At 44.9% G+C, this 14,175-nt stretch overlaps 1 protein-coding gene across 1 annotated transcript in view; it reads left to right on the top strand.

Annotated features, from left to right (window-relative positions):
- Positions 1-13,574, top strand: part of AK7 (adenylate kinase 7) — a 93,029-nt gene extending 79,455 nt beyond the window's left edge. The window contains exons 15-18 of the mRNA XM_033191414.1: positions 3,644-3,841; positions 7,978-8,198; positions 11,417-11,575; positions 13,104-13,574. Coding sequence (XP_033047305.1) covers positions 3,644-3,841; positions 7,978-8,198; positions 11,417-11,575; positions 13,104-13,142 — 617 coding nt within the window. The 3' untranslated portion in view covers positions 13,143-13,574. The remainder of the gene's footprint in view (positions 1-3,643; positions 3,842-7,977; positions 8,199-11,416; positions 11,576-13,103) is intronic.
- Positions 13,575-14,175: the final 601 nt, after the last annotated feature.

The following is a 14,175-nucleotide window of genomic DNA, read 5'->3' as shown; positions in this document are numbered from 1 at the left end:
TTCTATTTCCCTAAAAGAAATACCTGTGGGATTTTAATTGAGGGAGGGAACTGAATGGTAACATGGAAAGGTCAATGCCATTGAAATAACTTCCTGCTTGGGATTCCCTAGAGATGGGGGCACATGGGGATATGCCAGGTTTGGTCAGGCGGCAGAAGCAAGAACAAAGGGAAAGGTCTAGATCAAAGCCGTTGTTGGGGTTTCTTTGCGAAAGCCAAGACAGGCCACAGTGAACCATTCGGGACTGGCTAGTTTGAGTTTAGGGGTGGTCTCTAGTTGCCTGGGGCCTAGTCCTGGGATGATTTAGGGCAAGGGAAATACTGGCTTGCTGTGTGAGATTAGATTAACGGACTGAGTGGCTTGCATAGGAGGGGCATTCCCAAGTAAGTTGTTATTATCTTTAGGTATTGGCTAGGCCTGGGAAGGGCAGCAGTCTCTCCCCAGATCTGTAAGGCCCCCCTCAAGATATCAAAACAGGCCAGGTGTGTGGCTCACGCCTGCAATCCCAGGGAGGCTAAGGCAGGAGGATTGCTTGAGTCCAGGAGTTGGAGACCAGCATGGGCAACATGGCAAGACCCCCATCTCCACACACACACAAAAACATTTTTAATTAGCCAGGTGTGGTGGCATGTGCTTGTGGTCCCAGCTACTCAGGAGGCTGAGGTGGGAGGATCTCTTGAGCCCAGGAGGTCAAGGCTGTGGTAAGCCTTGATCACGCCACTGCACTTCAGTCTGGGTGACAGAGTGAGACCCTGTCTCTTTAAAAAAAAAAAAAAAAGAAAAAAGAAATTAAAGCATAAGACACAGAAAATAAAAGAAACACATTCCAACCTATGATAATCCAGTTCTAGATGGTATTCGCTCCCAGCGAGAAGCCACTGCATTTTACCACTGCTGTTAGCCTATGTCCAGTTTGATTCTTTCAAGACCTCTTAGTTGAAGGAGATAAGTTTAAAGTTGTACCTACCTGATGAATATTTGGAAATTTGTTAAAACATAGATTTTTCGGCCCAGCACGATGGCTCACACCTGTAATCCCAGCAATTTGGGAGGCCGAGGTAGGCAGATCACCTGAGGTCAGGAGATCAAGACCAGTCTGGCCGACATGGTGAAACCCCGTCTCTACTAAAAATATAAAATTAGCCAGGCATGGTGGTGCATGCCTATAATCCCAGCCTATAATCACTCGGGAGGCTGAGGCAGGAGAATCACTTGAACCCGGGAGGCGGAGGTTGCAGTGAGCCGAGACCGCGTCACTGCACTGCCGCGTGGGGTACAAGAGTGAGACTTTGCCTAAAAACAAAGCAAAACAAAACAAAAAAAACTCCATAGATTTTTCATGTGATTCCAGATAGCCAAATACAGTGACCTCCTTGTTATCTACAGTCTCACCAAGCAGAAATCTATTACTTGCTATCCACAGTTAGCCAGTGCAAGGACGACAGACGTTTTGATTAACTGTCTTGAGATACTGCAGAATCTTGAAGTTCTCTGTGAGTCACAAAGAGAATGAATGAACATTTTTAAAAAAAATCATCTAGTGAGAAGTATATTTTATCATATTAAAAATCTTTGCAGGCCGGGCGCGGTGGCTCAAGCCTGTAATCCCAGCACTTTGGGAGGCCGAGGCGGGTGGATCACGAGGTCAGGAGATCGAGACCATCCTGGCTAACACGGTGAAACCCCGTCTCTACTAAAAATACAAAAAACTAGCCGGGCGTGGTGGCGGGCGCCTGTAGTCCCAGCTACTAGGAGGCTGAGGCGGGAGAATGGCGGGAACCCGGGAGGCGGAGCTTGCAGTGAGCCGAGATCGCGCCACTGCACTCCAGCCTGGGCGACACAGCGAGACTCTGTCTCAAAAAAAAAAAAAAAAAATCTTTGCAAATTGGAAAGCCAAGGATGTTACTCATTATTTGATTAACTGGAATCTTATACCTCCCAATCAGCTTGGAAGAAAGGTAGAATATATTTTTGAAATTCACAGGTTATTAACATAATTCACACATTTTCTAACAAATGAGTATCATGTTAGGGAAAAAAATAAAAAAGAAAGTTTTCATATAGATGTCTGACATCACAGAGCTTAAATGGATTCAATTTTCAGCAAATCTGTTGACATCATTTTGATTTCAGTACCGTGCCAGCATTTGGGGGTTCAGATGTCTACCTTCCTTTTCAAAATTAGCAGCCACTCATGAAAATCATGACAATCAAATGGTAAAAGATGAGCAAAAGATAGAACAACTTACTTGCGAAAATGCCTCTTGTATGCAGAATGGAGGTAGTATCAAACTATTAGGAATTTACAGGATCTTATTCCACAGGCTGTCTCAGCCTTTGCTTTCACAGTTAGTATCTGCAGCAGATGATGTTCACATATGTCCACCTGCCTCGGGGACACACCTCCTGTGGGCTTTCCCCAGTACGCTTTCCCTTTTCACCCACTCAAGGAAGCTTATTAGAATACAAGTAAATGAGAATGGCATTATGATGTTACAAGCCAATACAATTTTAGAACAAAAATCAAATCATTCCTAAGTTCTGTTGAGCTCTAATAGATAGCAAGGTATTTGTGATGCACCCAGCCCCTGATCTGGGCACCAGTGTACACTGGTCTTGTAGTTGAGAACCTCCAAGAATCACAACTCACCTTCGAAAGTTTATTTCACTGATCCACACTTGAATCTCTCATTCACTCAACAATTATCCATTGAATTTGTACTAAAAGCTGAAGGAACAGCTGCTTTCACAGTTTAAAAGAAAATCACAGGTGGGTAAAATGGTCATTATTAACATGATCTGTGTGTTGAATTTGATAAGCGCTGACCATATCATGTTGAACGTGTTTCATAGTCAATGGCATTGAGGAAAGAGCTGGATCCATGAAAATTCCAAGGGGAGTTCCCATTTTTATTAATTTGGCAAACTGGCCATCAAAGCATTTTGCTTGTAGCCATAGCTCTCTTTGGAAGCCTGTGATAACTGTGCTGGACAGGAGGCACTGTGAGGCCAGGAGCCGTGGCCTATCCCTGCCAGCACTCTGGGAGGCCACAGTGGGAGGACTGCTTAAGGCAGGAATTTGAGACCAGCCTGCACATAGTGAGACCTTTTCTCTCTCTAAGATCGATATACATACATATATGCATATATATGTATATATATTTTTAAAAACAGAAAAGAGACAATTTGAAAATTAACTAGGAAGCTGATATCACAGAGTTATCTGAGATTTGCTACTTATGATTTCTGCTGCTTTTATTAGGAAGGGAGGAAGGAAGGAAGGAAGGAAGGACAGAGGGAGGGTGGGGGAAGGGAGGGAGGAAGGAAGGAAGGAAGGACAGAGGGAGGGTGGGGGAAGGGAGGGAGGAAGGAAGGGAGAGAGGGAGGGAGGAAGAAAGGGAAAATAATAGATTGCACAAAATAGCAATTGGGCCTCATAGGGTGGTCTCTGGAAATGGGGTGATTTTCATCTATTTATCCTCCATGAGAGGCAGCAAAGCCAATTGGACAGGCTATTTGTGGCAACAGGAGGTCCTGGCGGGTAACCAGACACTTGGGTTACCAGGGGCCCATGCGTTCTCCAGCACCCTGCTAGTTAGCTGCGCTGTACTGTGCCAACTCTGGAGTCTCTCCTTCTCCCCAGAATTCGTTTGTGCACTGGATGCTTCGGATGAGTTTCTGAAGGAGCGTGTGATAAACCTTCCCGAGAGGATCGTGGCCGGGACCCACTATAGCCAAGACCGATTCCTCCGGGCTCTGAGCAACTACCGGGACATCAATATCGAAGATGAGACTGTCTTCAACTATTTTGATGAAATTGAAATTCACCCGATACATATTGGTATTAAATGAATTCAAGGATAATGTGAATGTCCAGGACCCCCAGTAAAGCTTGGTGCAGGTCTAGCTGTAATTGTGGGGCTGGGGGAGGGTGGGGAGTATAACCGTGGATTGGGGCACAGGAAGCCATGGAATACACAGGGCACTCCTCCTGGGGAGTCATTCTACGTGGGGATTTGGTGGTGGGAGGGTGTTATTATTGCATGAGAATTTATGGGTATATTATGAAGTCAAATGACAAATCCTTGTTTTTGAGACGGAGTCTTGCTCAGTTGCCCAGGCTGGAGTGCAGTGGTGCAATCTTGGCTCACTGCAACCTCTGCTTCCCAGGTTCAAGTGATTCTCCTGCCTCAGCCTCCCAAGTAGCGGGGACTACAGGCATGCACCACCATGCCTAATTTTTGTATTTTTAGTAGAGACGGGTTTCACCATGTTGGCCCGGCTGCTCTCCAACACCTGACCTCATGATCTGCCCACCTCGGCCGCCCAAAGTGCTGGGATTACAGGTGTGAGCCACCATGCCTGGCCAACAAACTCATTTTTTAAAAAAGAAATGTGTGTTTGGTGCTGGCTGCTTGGCCATTCCCCCAGGTTCCTTGGGGGCAGTGTTCTGTCCCTGTTAAATTATTGGGCACTGGTGCTTTTCCAGACCCTTTCCTGGCCTTCTGACTGGCCAGCCCATCCCCGTAGCTACCCAGAAGAGCAAATAGCTCTTCACCACATTCCTTCTTGTTTCCTGTAAACACAGTGCTGAGCTTAGCACCAGCAAGCACTTGTGATCCCGCATCACATCGGCCTCATCATCACCATTATCATTCCTGGCTCCAGCTCTTAGCTTTCACAGCTGCTGCTACTTCCCTGGGCTTGTTGAACACCTGACCTACCTTTCTGGTTTTCTGGACCTTGACACTTATTCCTTCTTTGGGCTTGGTGAGAAAGAACCAGCTTCTGCCTGGTGGAAGCTTCCTGGCCAGGCCCACCCTTGGGACTCCAGGGGCTGCTCTCTACCCCCAACTGCCCAATGGGACAGCATTTGGGCCCTGGAGTATCCGGAGGCTTAGTGCTAAGGGATAATGTCAGCAGGAGGAAGGAGAGCTAATTCCAGTTGTGGCTGGGCCTCAGTTTTCTCATCTGTGAAATAGGAAAATAATCAGGCTTGCAGGATTGTTATAAACGGTAGAGATGAGAGATACAAAGTGCCTGGCACGTTGAAGGAGTTCAACAAGTGGTCATTTTGTTATTCCTACCAATACTGAGGCATAAAAAGACATATTATTATGAAATTAAAAAATGGCTAGGTGTGGTGGCTCATGCCTGTAATCCCTACATGTTGGAAGACCAAGGTGGGTGGATCACCTGAGGTCAGGAGTTTGAGACCAGCATGGCCAACATGGTGAAACCCCATCTCTAAGAAAAATACAAAAATTAGCTGGGCGTAGTGGTGCGCACCTGTAATCCCAGCTACCCAGGAGGCTGAGGCAGGAGAATCGTTTGAACCCAGGAGGCAGAAGTTGCAGTGAACTGAGATCATGCCACTGCACTCCAGCCTAGGTCACAGAGTGAGATTCCGTCTCAAAAAAAAAAAGGAAATATAAAAATAACAATTTGTAAATCTGCAAATCCTTCTTGTCTGCACCCTCAGCAGTCACTGGGTTTTGTTCTCATCTAGACATGTTTCTGCATGTTGGACATGCTTTATATGTAAAAGCTAAGGGTTCTGCACCTCCTAATATGGAAATTAGTTTACATTATTTAGAGAACTAGGAAAGAATGAAGAATATATTTCAGAAAAATAGTGACTGTCATCTTTTCAGTTAGGTCCAAAAAACTGTTTACAGGAAGATCAGGAGAGCCCAGGGAAAAATGTTGAGAAAAAAAGAAATAACAGGGAGGAATGAATGAGTGGCCATTGTGTTCCATCTCATCCTGTGCCCATCTCATTTGGCTTCATCTGCAGCTGACAACTGGGAGAGAATATAAAAGCATAGGGGAGAAATGCATCCTAAGGATGGGAGGCGGGGAGGGCATCTCACAGTAGGGGATGCAGCCCAGCCTCTGCAAGGTCTGGAGTGGGGCCCTGGAAAGATGCTGGGAATCGCATCCTCTCATCAGCTCTGGACTCTGCTTCTCTCTCAGTGTCTCTTTGTCGTCTCTCTCTTTGGGCCAGGGTTCTCTCCCCCTCTGTGGCCTGTGTAGTAGGCTGAGGCCACCCCACACCCAGAGTTACGATGCTACACTGGGAGCCAAGGCCAGAGCTGACTTGACTCTGTCCAGTCCCACATTCCCTGAAGGGCAACTCTGCTGGTCACAGTTTGGGCTCAGGTGCCCCACCCCAGTCTAATCAGCAGTGGCCCGGCTCTGGGGTCAGAGTGGAATATTGCCAGGGGGAATCATTCCTGAGTACCTTCTCAAAGGTGTCCAGTTAGTGATATCAAGGTTGTAATTACTCAGAGTAATCAGGGAGAAATGCATTTATATTATATTATGTTATATTATTTTATTTTATTTTATTTTTTCTTTTTGAGATAGAGTCTCATGGAGTGCAATGGCACAATCTCAGCTCACTGCAACCTCCGCCTCCTGGGTTCAAGCAATTCTCCTGCCTCAGCCTCCCAAGTAGCTGGGATTACAGGCGTACGCTGCCATGCCCAGCTAATTTTTGTATTTTTGGTAGAGACAGGTTTCACCACGTTGGCCAGGCTGGTCTCAAACTCCTGGCCTCAAGCAATCTGCCCACCTCGGCCACACAAAGTGCTGGGATTACAGGCATGAACCAGCACACCCAGTGAGAAATGCATTTAAATGTCACAGGTCAGGCAATGAGGAGCTACTCGATACGACTTTTTCTTTTTTATTTTTTTGAGACAAAGTCTCACTCTGTCACCCAAGCTGGAGTACAGTGGCTCAATCTCAGCTCAGTGCAACCTCTGCCTCCTGGGTTCAAGTGATCCTCCTGTAAGCCTCCCAAGTAGCTGGAACTACAGGCGTGCGCCACTATGCCAGGCTAATTTTTGTATTTTTAGTGGAGATGGGGTTTCTCCATGTTGGCCAGGCTGGTCTTGAACTCCTGACCTCAACCTACTCGGCCTCCCAAAGTGCTGAGATTACAGGTGTGAGCCAGCGTGGCCAGCTGTTTTTTGCTTTTTTAAGGGCTTGCTTCTGTTCACCAACTAGTGCATTGGCTCTGGCCCTCCCCTCTTCCCATGTTAGAACCTGGTGGTGCTTCTGGTCTAGGTCAAGGTCATACAAACATGGGAGGGGTGGTGGCTCATCCCTGTAATCCCAGCACTGTGAGAGGCCGAGGCAGGAGGACTGCTTGAGCTCAAGAGTTCAAGATCAGCCTGGGCAACATGGGGAGACCCTGTCTCTACAAAAACAAAACAAAACAATAAAAAACAAACATGGGTGGGGTGGGCACAGCAGTGACTATGAATGGGAGTGGGGTAAGCAGTTGCCCAGAGGAAGGTCTGAAGGGGCTTAGTACCAAAATTTGTCCGCTGCACACCATTCTCTGCAGACACCTTCCAAGCAGCCCTAAGAAAGTGGTATAGAATTTACCACCTCAGTGACCGTGGAGATCTCAGTATTTATCAATACACCATTTTTCTTTTTCTTCTCTTCGGTCTCGATACTAACATTTTTCAGATATTCTAGAGTCTGGATTTTTTTTTGCTATTCAAGTAGACTCACTGAAATGGTTATTTTTTTATGAATTGAAAACATATCCCAGAATCATTGATTTTCAGAAAGGTCACCCTGTTTGGCCTCCCACAAGTGCAGGACTTCCTTCTGTAGAAACCTCTGAAAGAAGTGTCCCAGTCTTTGCTTGAATACTTTCAGGCATGGAGAGCTCATTACTTTTCAGGCAATCCATTCCCCCATCCAACCACTCTAATCAAGTCATCGTTAGAACTCATAGACCCAAGTCCAAATTTTCCTACCCACGACTCTCAGACTCTGGTCTGATATTTGCCCATGAGTGAAAAAAGTCTGAACTATGCTGGCAATTAGAAAAGAAAGCCCCATGTGGTAATTTACATAATTGACTATCACAAGTTTATAGTAATAAAGAATTTTCCCAATTGCAGGCAGGCGTAGAATATAAGTATGTGTTGATCTCTCTCCTGGTATTTAAAGATGTAGGAAAACTTGAAGATGCTCAGAATAGACTTGCTATCAAACAGCTCATCAAAGAGATTGGGGAGCCTCGAAATTACGGTTTAACAGACGAAGAAAAGGCAGAAGAGGAGCGGAAGGCTGCAGAGGAGCGGCTGGCCAGGGAGGCTGCTGAGGAAGCAGAACGCGAGCACCAGGAGACCGTGGAGATGGCAGAGAAGATAGCTCGCTGGGAGGAGTGGGTGAGTGGTGTGTGTGAGTCTGTGCGTGTGCGGAGCAGGGGTGCGGTGCCTGGCAAAGCCATTTAGGCCAGTTCCATTTCCCATCCTGCTTTAGGGAAATGTCATGAAAATACCCCAAACAAATTTGCATTTGCTTTTTGTCACTTGTAACATTTGAAAAAGGATATCCATGGTCTTTTGCTTAGTTTTTTTCCTTTTTCTTTTTCTTTTTGTTTCAGACAGGGTCTGGCTGTGTCGCCCAGGCTGGAGTGCAGTGGCGCAATCTTGGCTTACTGCAACCTCTGCCTCCCGGCTTCAAGTGATTCTCCTGTCTCAGCCTCCCCAGGGGCTGGGACTACAGGTGTGCACCACCAAGCCCAGCTCATTTTTCTGTTTTTAGTAGAAATGGGGTTTCACCATGTTGGCCAGCTAGGCTGATTTGAAACTTCTGATCTCAAGTGATCCTCCTGCTTCTGCCTCCCGAAGTGCTGGGATTACAGGCGTGAGTCACCGTGCCCAGCTTGCTTAGTATTAATAACAAAAACTAGCCATTATCAGGTGTGTTAGTAATACAAATTCCTGTAAATGTGTAACATTTTACTATGCATTGACCTCATTATTTTATTTTATTTTCCTCCATTTACCCATGTAACCTACCCAGGTGGTCAGCTTCATTCAATCCCTCCTCATTCCCCAAATCACTGAGTCTAGCAAATAATTCTGCTTCCAAAAATAGCACTCTTAGGCTGGGCATGGTGGTTCATACCTGTAATCCCAGCACTTTGGGAGGGTGAGGCTGGAGAATCACTTGAGCTTAGGTGTTCAAGAACAGCCTGGGCAACATAGCAAGACCTTGACTCTACTAAAAATGAAAATAAAAATTAGCTGGGCATAGTGGCATGCCTGTAGCCCCAACTACTAGGGAGGCTAACGTGGGAGGATTGCTTAAGCCTGGAGGATTGTTTGAGCCTGGGAGATTGAGTGTTTCTCATCCAAATTATACAGTGCTTTCTCACTGTCCTTCCCAACTCCACCCTGGTCCATCTCCAGTCTGTTCCCAAGCAGCTGCCGGGTGATCCTTCCAAACTGCAGACCCACCATGGCCATCCTCTGCTTACAGCTCCTCACAGGCTCTCGATTATCACAATTTGATAAAAGTCCAAACTTGTCATTGTGGTCAAGGTCCTTTGTGACCTGGCTGCTTCTGAGACTTCCCAGTTTCAAACAGTGCACCAATGATGGTCATCTGCATGACTCACTGCCTCACAGACACGTGGCATCTTTACCAGAAGTTGTCTTGCTAGTGAGGCATTTCCTGGTCTCTGTAAAATTCAGTGCCTACCCCTTCCCACAACCTGTCACATCCCCTTTTACACTTTTTAATTTTCCTCTTTGTACTTACTCTACCTATTTTACGTTTTATGTATTTACCTTGTTTCTTGCCTTTTCTCTGCACAGAACTTAAGTTACATGAGGACAGCGATGTCTATGTTGTTCACTGCCATATATCCAATGCTTAGAATAGTGCCTGGCATGTAACAGGCACTCAACGAATGGAAGGAAGGAAGGAAGGGAGAAAGGAAGAAAGAAGGGAGGGATGGAGGGAGGGAGGCAGGCCCAATGCACACATTTTGGGTGCCTGATTAATCTTAAATTCCTAAAGTTTGCTGTGTCAGACTAGACATGGTTTAAGTTTTGATACATATTTTAAAACTGCCCTCCAGCAATGGTACCAGTTTATGTATCATCTAACAGGTGGTTATTTCCCCACACCTTCTCTAAACCTACTGTCTCAATTTTGCTCGCACATGTCAGGCTGATAAAAACTGTTCTCATTGTTTTGATATTCATTTCTCTGATCACTAATCTTACAGCTTTTTCTATGTTGGTTAAGCATTTATGTTTCTTCTCATGTTGCATATTTTCTCTGCCCATGTTTGGGCTGCGTGTCTTTTTCTAATTATTTTTCAAAAAGAACTCCTGATAAATTAGTTCAATAGAAACAGGAATGGCTCCAGTTGGCCTCCCGAGTCATGCTGCTAGAGTTCAAATCCCACCCCACTCTCTCTGTAGGTATGTGGCCTTGTGCAGGCTCCTCTCTGTGTCTCAGTTTCTCCATCTGTAAAGTGGGGATAATGATAGTACCTACTTCATACAGTCATTGAGGTGACTAAAGAGGTAATATATGTAAACTATGCACAGTGCCTGGCAAGTAGTGTGCATCACGTAATATCCTCATCACATCTTTTTTATAATGTGTTGTGGTTTTTCTCAATTCATCATTTATCTTTTAACATTATTTATGATATTTTCTCTGACCACACAAAAGTTTCATGTTTATATGTAGTCAAATCCATCCACCTGTTTCCCATTTTGATTTCTGGGTTGGCAATCTTGCCAAGACCTCCTTTCAAACAAATATCAGCTAGGACTCTTTATCTTGCAAGTGATATAAAAGCAAACTCAAAATGACTTCACCATAAAGAAAACCAGAAAAGTCCAGGGGTAGGGCTGGCTTCAGGTACGGTGTGATATAGTGGCTCAAATGATGTTGCCAAGGACTTAGGATCCCCCTCTCTGTCCTGCCTTGCATGGGAGGCTTCATTCTTAGGTGCACCTACCATGCATGGCAGGGCACTTGATGTGCTCATCTTTAACTAGAATTTTTTTAAAAAGACAAGTCAACAATTTACAAGTTATTATTAGTCATGTATTTGTACTAGTACTGTTTACAATTTAGGTATTGTGAATTGTAACCAATTTTGATGTTGTGCCAATCCTTAATTAGAATCTATGGCCAGGAGGTGGCTGGATGATGGGCTTAAATCCCACTCAAACTAAACCACTAGGCTGAGAAGGAAGATTTCTCAAAAGAAATCTGGAATTATGACTCCCACAAGAGAGGGTGGCTGTATGCTGAGCAAAGAATTGTACACGTCACTATCCCAATGCCCTCCAGACTTTCTAGTGGCATTTTTTTTTCTTTTTTTCTTTCTATTTTGCTTCATCTGGGCAGCTAGACATTATTTTGGTGTAAGAAGTGATCCAATTTATTATTTTCCAAAAGACTAAGTTGTTATAACGCCATTTATGTCTTTTCCCTGCTGTTTGGAAATGCCATCTGTATCATAGAGGGTGACTATTTCTAGCAGTGTCTCAGTGCACTCTAAGGTGAACTGTGTGAGTGTTCTCCCCTTTCTCACTATATATTTACTTTGCCCCCAAACGTTCTATTTTAGAATAAACGACTAGAGGAAGTGAAAAGAGAAGAAAGAGAATTACTGGAGGCTCAATCAATTCCCCTGAGAAACTATTTAATGACCTACGTGATGCCAACTCTTATTCAGGGCCTGAATGAATGTTGCAACGTCCGACCCGAAGACCCTGTTGATTTTCTGGTAAAATATTTAATTTTTTTAAAAAGATCAGTTTGTGGTCGGGTGCAGTGGCTCACACCTGTAATCTCAGCACTTTGGGAGGCCAAGGTCGGGGGATCAGTTGTGGTCAGGAGTTAGAGACCACCCTGCCAACATAGTGAACCCCACCCATCTCTACTAAAAATACAACAACAACAACAACAACAACAAAAATTAGCCGGCATAGTGTTGCACGCTGTAGTCCCAGATACTCAGGAAGCTGAGGCAGGAGAATCGCTTGAACCGGGAGGCTGAGGTTGCAGTGAGCCGAGATCGCACCACTGCACTCCAGCCTGGGCGAGACAGTGAGACTCCGTCTCAAAAAAAATAAATAAACAAATAAAAGAAAACAAAATCTGCCTGATTTTTTTTTGAGACGGAGTTTCGCTCTGTCGTCCAGGCTGAAGTGCAGTGGCAGGATCTCGGCTCACTGCAACCTCCGCCTCCCGGGATCAAGCGATTCTCCCGCCTCAGCCTCCCGAGGAGCTGCAATTACAAGGGTGCACCACCACCCCAGGCTAATTTTTGTATTTTTAGTAGAGACAGGGTTTCACCATGTTGGTCAGGCTGGTCTTGAATCCTGACCTCGTGATCCGCCCACCTGGGCCTCCTAAAGTGCTGGAATTACAGGCGAGAGCCACCACGCCCAGCCTAATCTGCATGAATTTTAAGAGAAAACCAGTTGAGATAACAAAATTATGTTTCTGGTTATTTGGGAAATAGCTTCTAATACATTCGCCATTTATAATAAGATTTTTTTCCCTCATTGGTCAAACCCATGTAAGATTTTTTTTTTTTTTTTGAGACGGAGTCTGGCTCTGTCGCCCAGGCTGGAGTGCAGTGGCCGGATCTCAGCTCACTGCAAGCTCCGCCTCCTGGGTTTACGCCATTCTCCTGCCTCAGCCTCCCGTGTAGCTGGGACTACAGGCACCCGCCACCTCGCCCGGCTAATTTTTTTTATTTTTTAGTAGAGACGGGGTTTCACCGGGTTAGCCAGGATGGTCTCGATCTCCTGACCTCGTGATCCGCCCGTCTCGGCCTCCCAAAGTGCTGGGATTACAGGCTTGAGCCACTGCGCCCGGCCAAGATTTTTATTATTCATTTGAAAGTAAAAAATGTATGTACTTTTACTTACTTATTTATTTATTTAAGATAGAGTTTCACTCTTGTTGCCCAGGCTGGAATGCAATGGCACAATCTCGGCTCACTGCAACCGCCACCTCCTGAGTTCAAGCGATTCTCCTGCCTTAGCTTCCCGAGTAGCTGGGATTACAGGCGCCCACCACCACACCCTGCTAATTTTTTGTATTTTAGTAGAGATGGGGTTTCACCATGTTGGCCAGGCTGTTTTCGAACTTCTGACCTCAAGTGATCCACCGGCCTTGGCCTCCCAAAGTGCTGGGATTATCGGCATGAGCCCGGCCCTGGATGATTTTTAAATTGTTACTAATACAAATACATGACTAATAAAAACTTGCAAATTGCTGACTTGTCTTTTTTTCAATTGTAGGCAGAATATCTCTTCAAGAACAATCCTGAAGCGCAGTGAAACTTTAAAGATCTAGTATTATCTACCTTTACAGAACCACAGATCACTTATTGTACTTTGAAAAACTGCTTTGAAAAATGCTTTTCCAGTTCTTAGAAAATTCTTTTTTTGTAGACGAATATTCTATAAACTAGAATCCCTATTAAAAGCTATATGACATGAATGACTACGTCATTAAAACTGTATTTGAAATGTAAATTGATAAAGACATTTGTGCATAGCTCATGAGACAAATACCGATTGAACATTTTATTCGTTAGGTCTAAATATACCGCTTCTGTACACTAATGTTTATAGGTATTTATAGCATGAAGAAAATCAGACTATATATTGTAGACTATATATTATTCTAACATGTAGGCTAATTTACATGACTTGTTATTGCCCCAGTAACAATGTTATTAGAAATGGAAATAAACTGAAGTGGTTTATGCCTGTTGACTCACAGTAAATCAGACAAGATTGGTGTCTGTAAGGTTGCTTTTTTTTTTTTTGATGGAGCAATGGCTAGGGAAAGGTGGCTTTGAGTTCAGGGTCAGGATCTCAGACAATGAATCAGAGAAAACTGTAAACCTTTAGGCAGAGAAATTTGCATAACAGGATAATTCCAATCTTTTTTTTTTTTTTTTTTTTTTTTTTTTTGAGACGGAATCTCACTCTGTCGCCCAGGCTGGAGTGCAGTGGCCGGATCTCAGCTCACTGCAAGCTCTGCCTCCCGGGTTCACACCATTCTCCTGCCTCAGCCTCCCGAGCAGCTGGGACTACAGGCGCCCGCCACCTCGCCCGGCTAGTTTTTTGTATTTTTTAGTAGAGACGGGGTTTCACCGTGTTAGCCAGGATGGTCTCGATCTCCTGACCTCGTGATCCACCTGCCTCAGCCTCCCAAAGTGCTGGGATTACAGGCGTGAGCCACCGCGCCCAGCCGATAATTCCAATCTTTGTGATAAGAAGTTGCTAAATATTTTCAACACACTTTATAACATAGGCATAAGTTATCAATCCTATGGTCTTTTCCAGTTCTAAAAATCCCATA

The sequence above is a fragment of the Trachypithecus francoisi genome, unplaced genomic scaffold (assembly GCF_009764315.1).
Source record: "Trachypithecus francoisi isolate TF-2019V2 unplaced genomic scaffold, Tfra_2.0 Lachesis_group3, whole genome shotgun sequence".
Classification (NCBI taxonomy): domain Eukaryota; kingdom Metazoa; phylum Chordata; class Mammalia; order Primates; family Cercopithecidae; genus Trachypithecus; species Trachypithecus francoisi.
The sequence above is the reverse complement of the archived record's forward strand: the minus strand, read 5'-3'. Positions and strand labels throughout refer to the sequence as shown.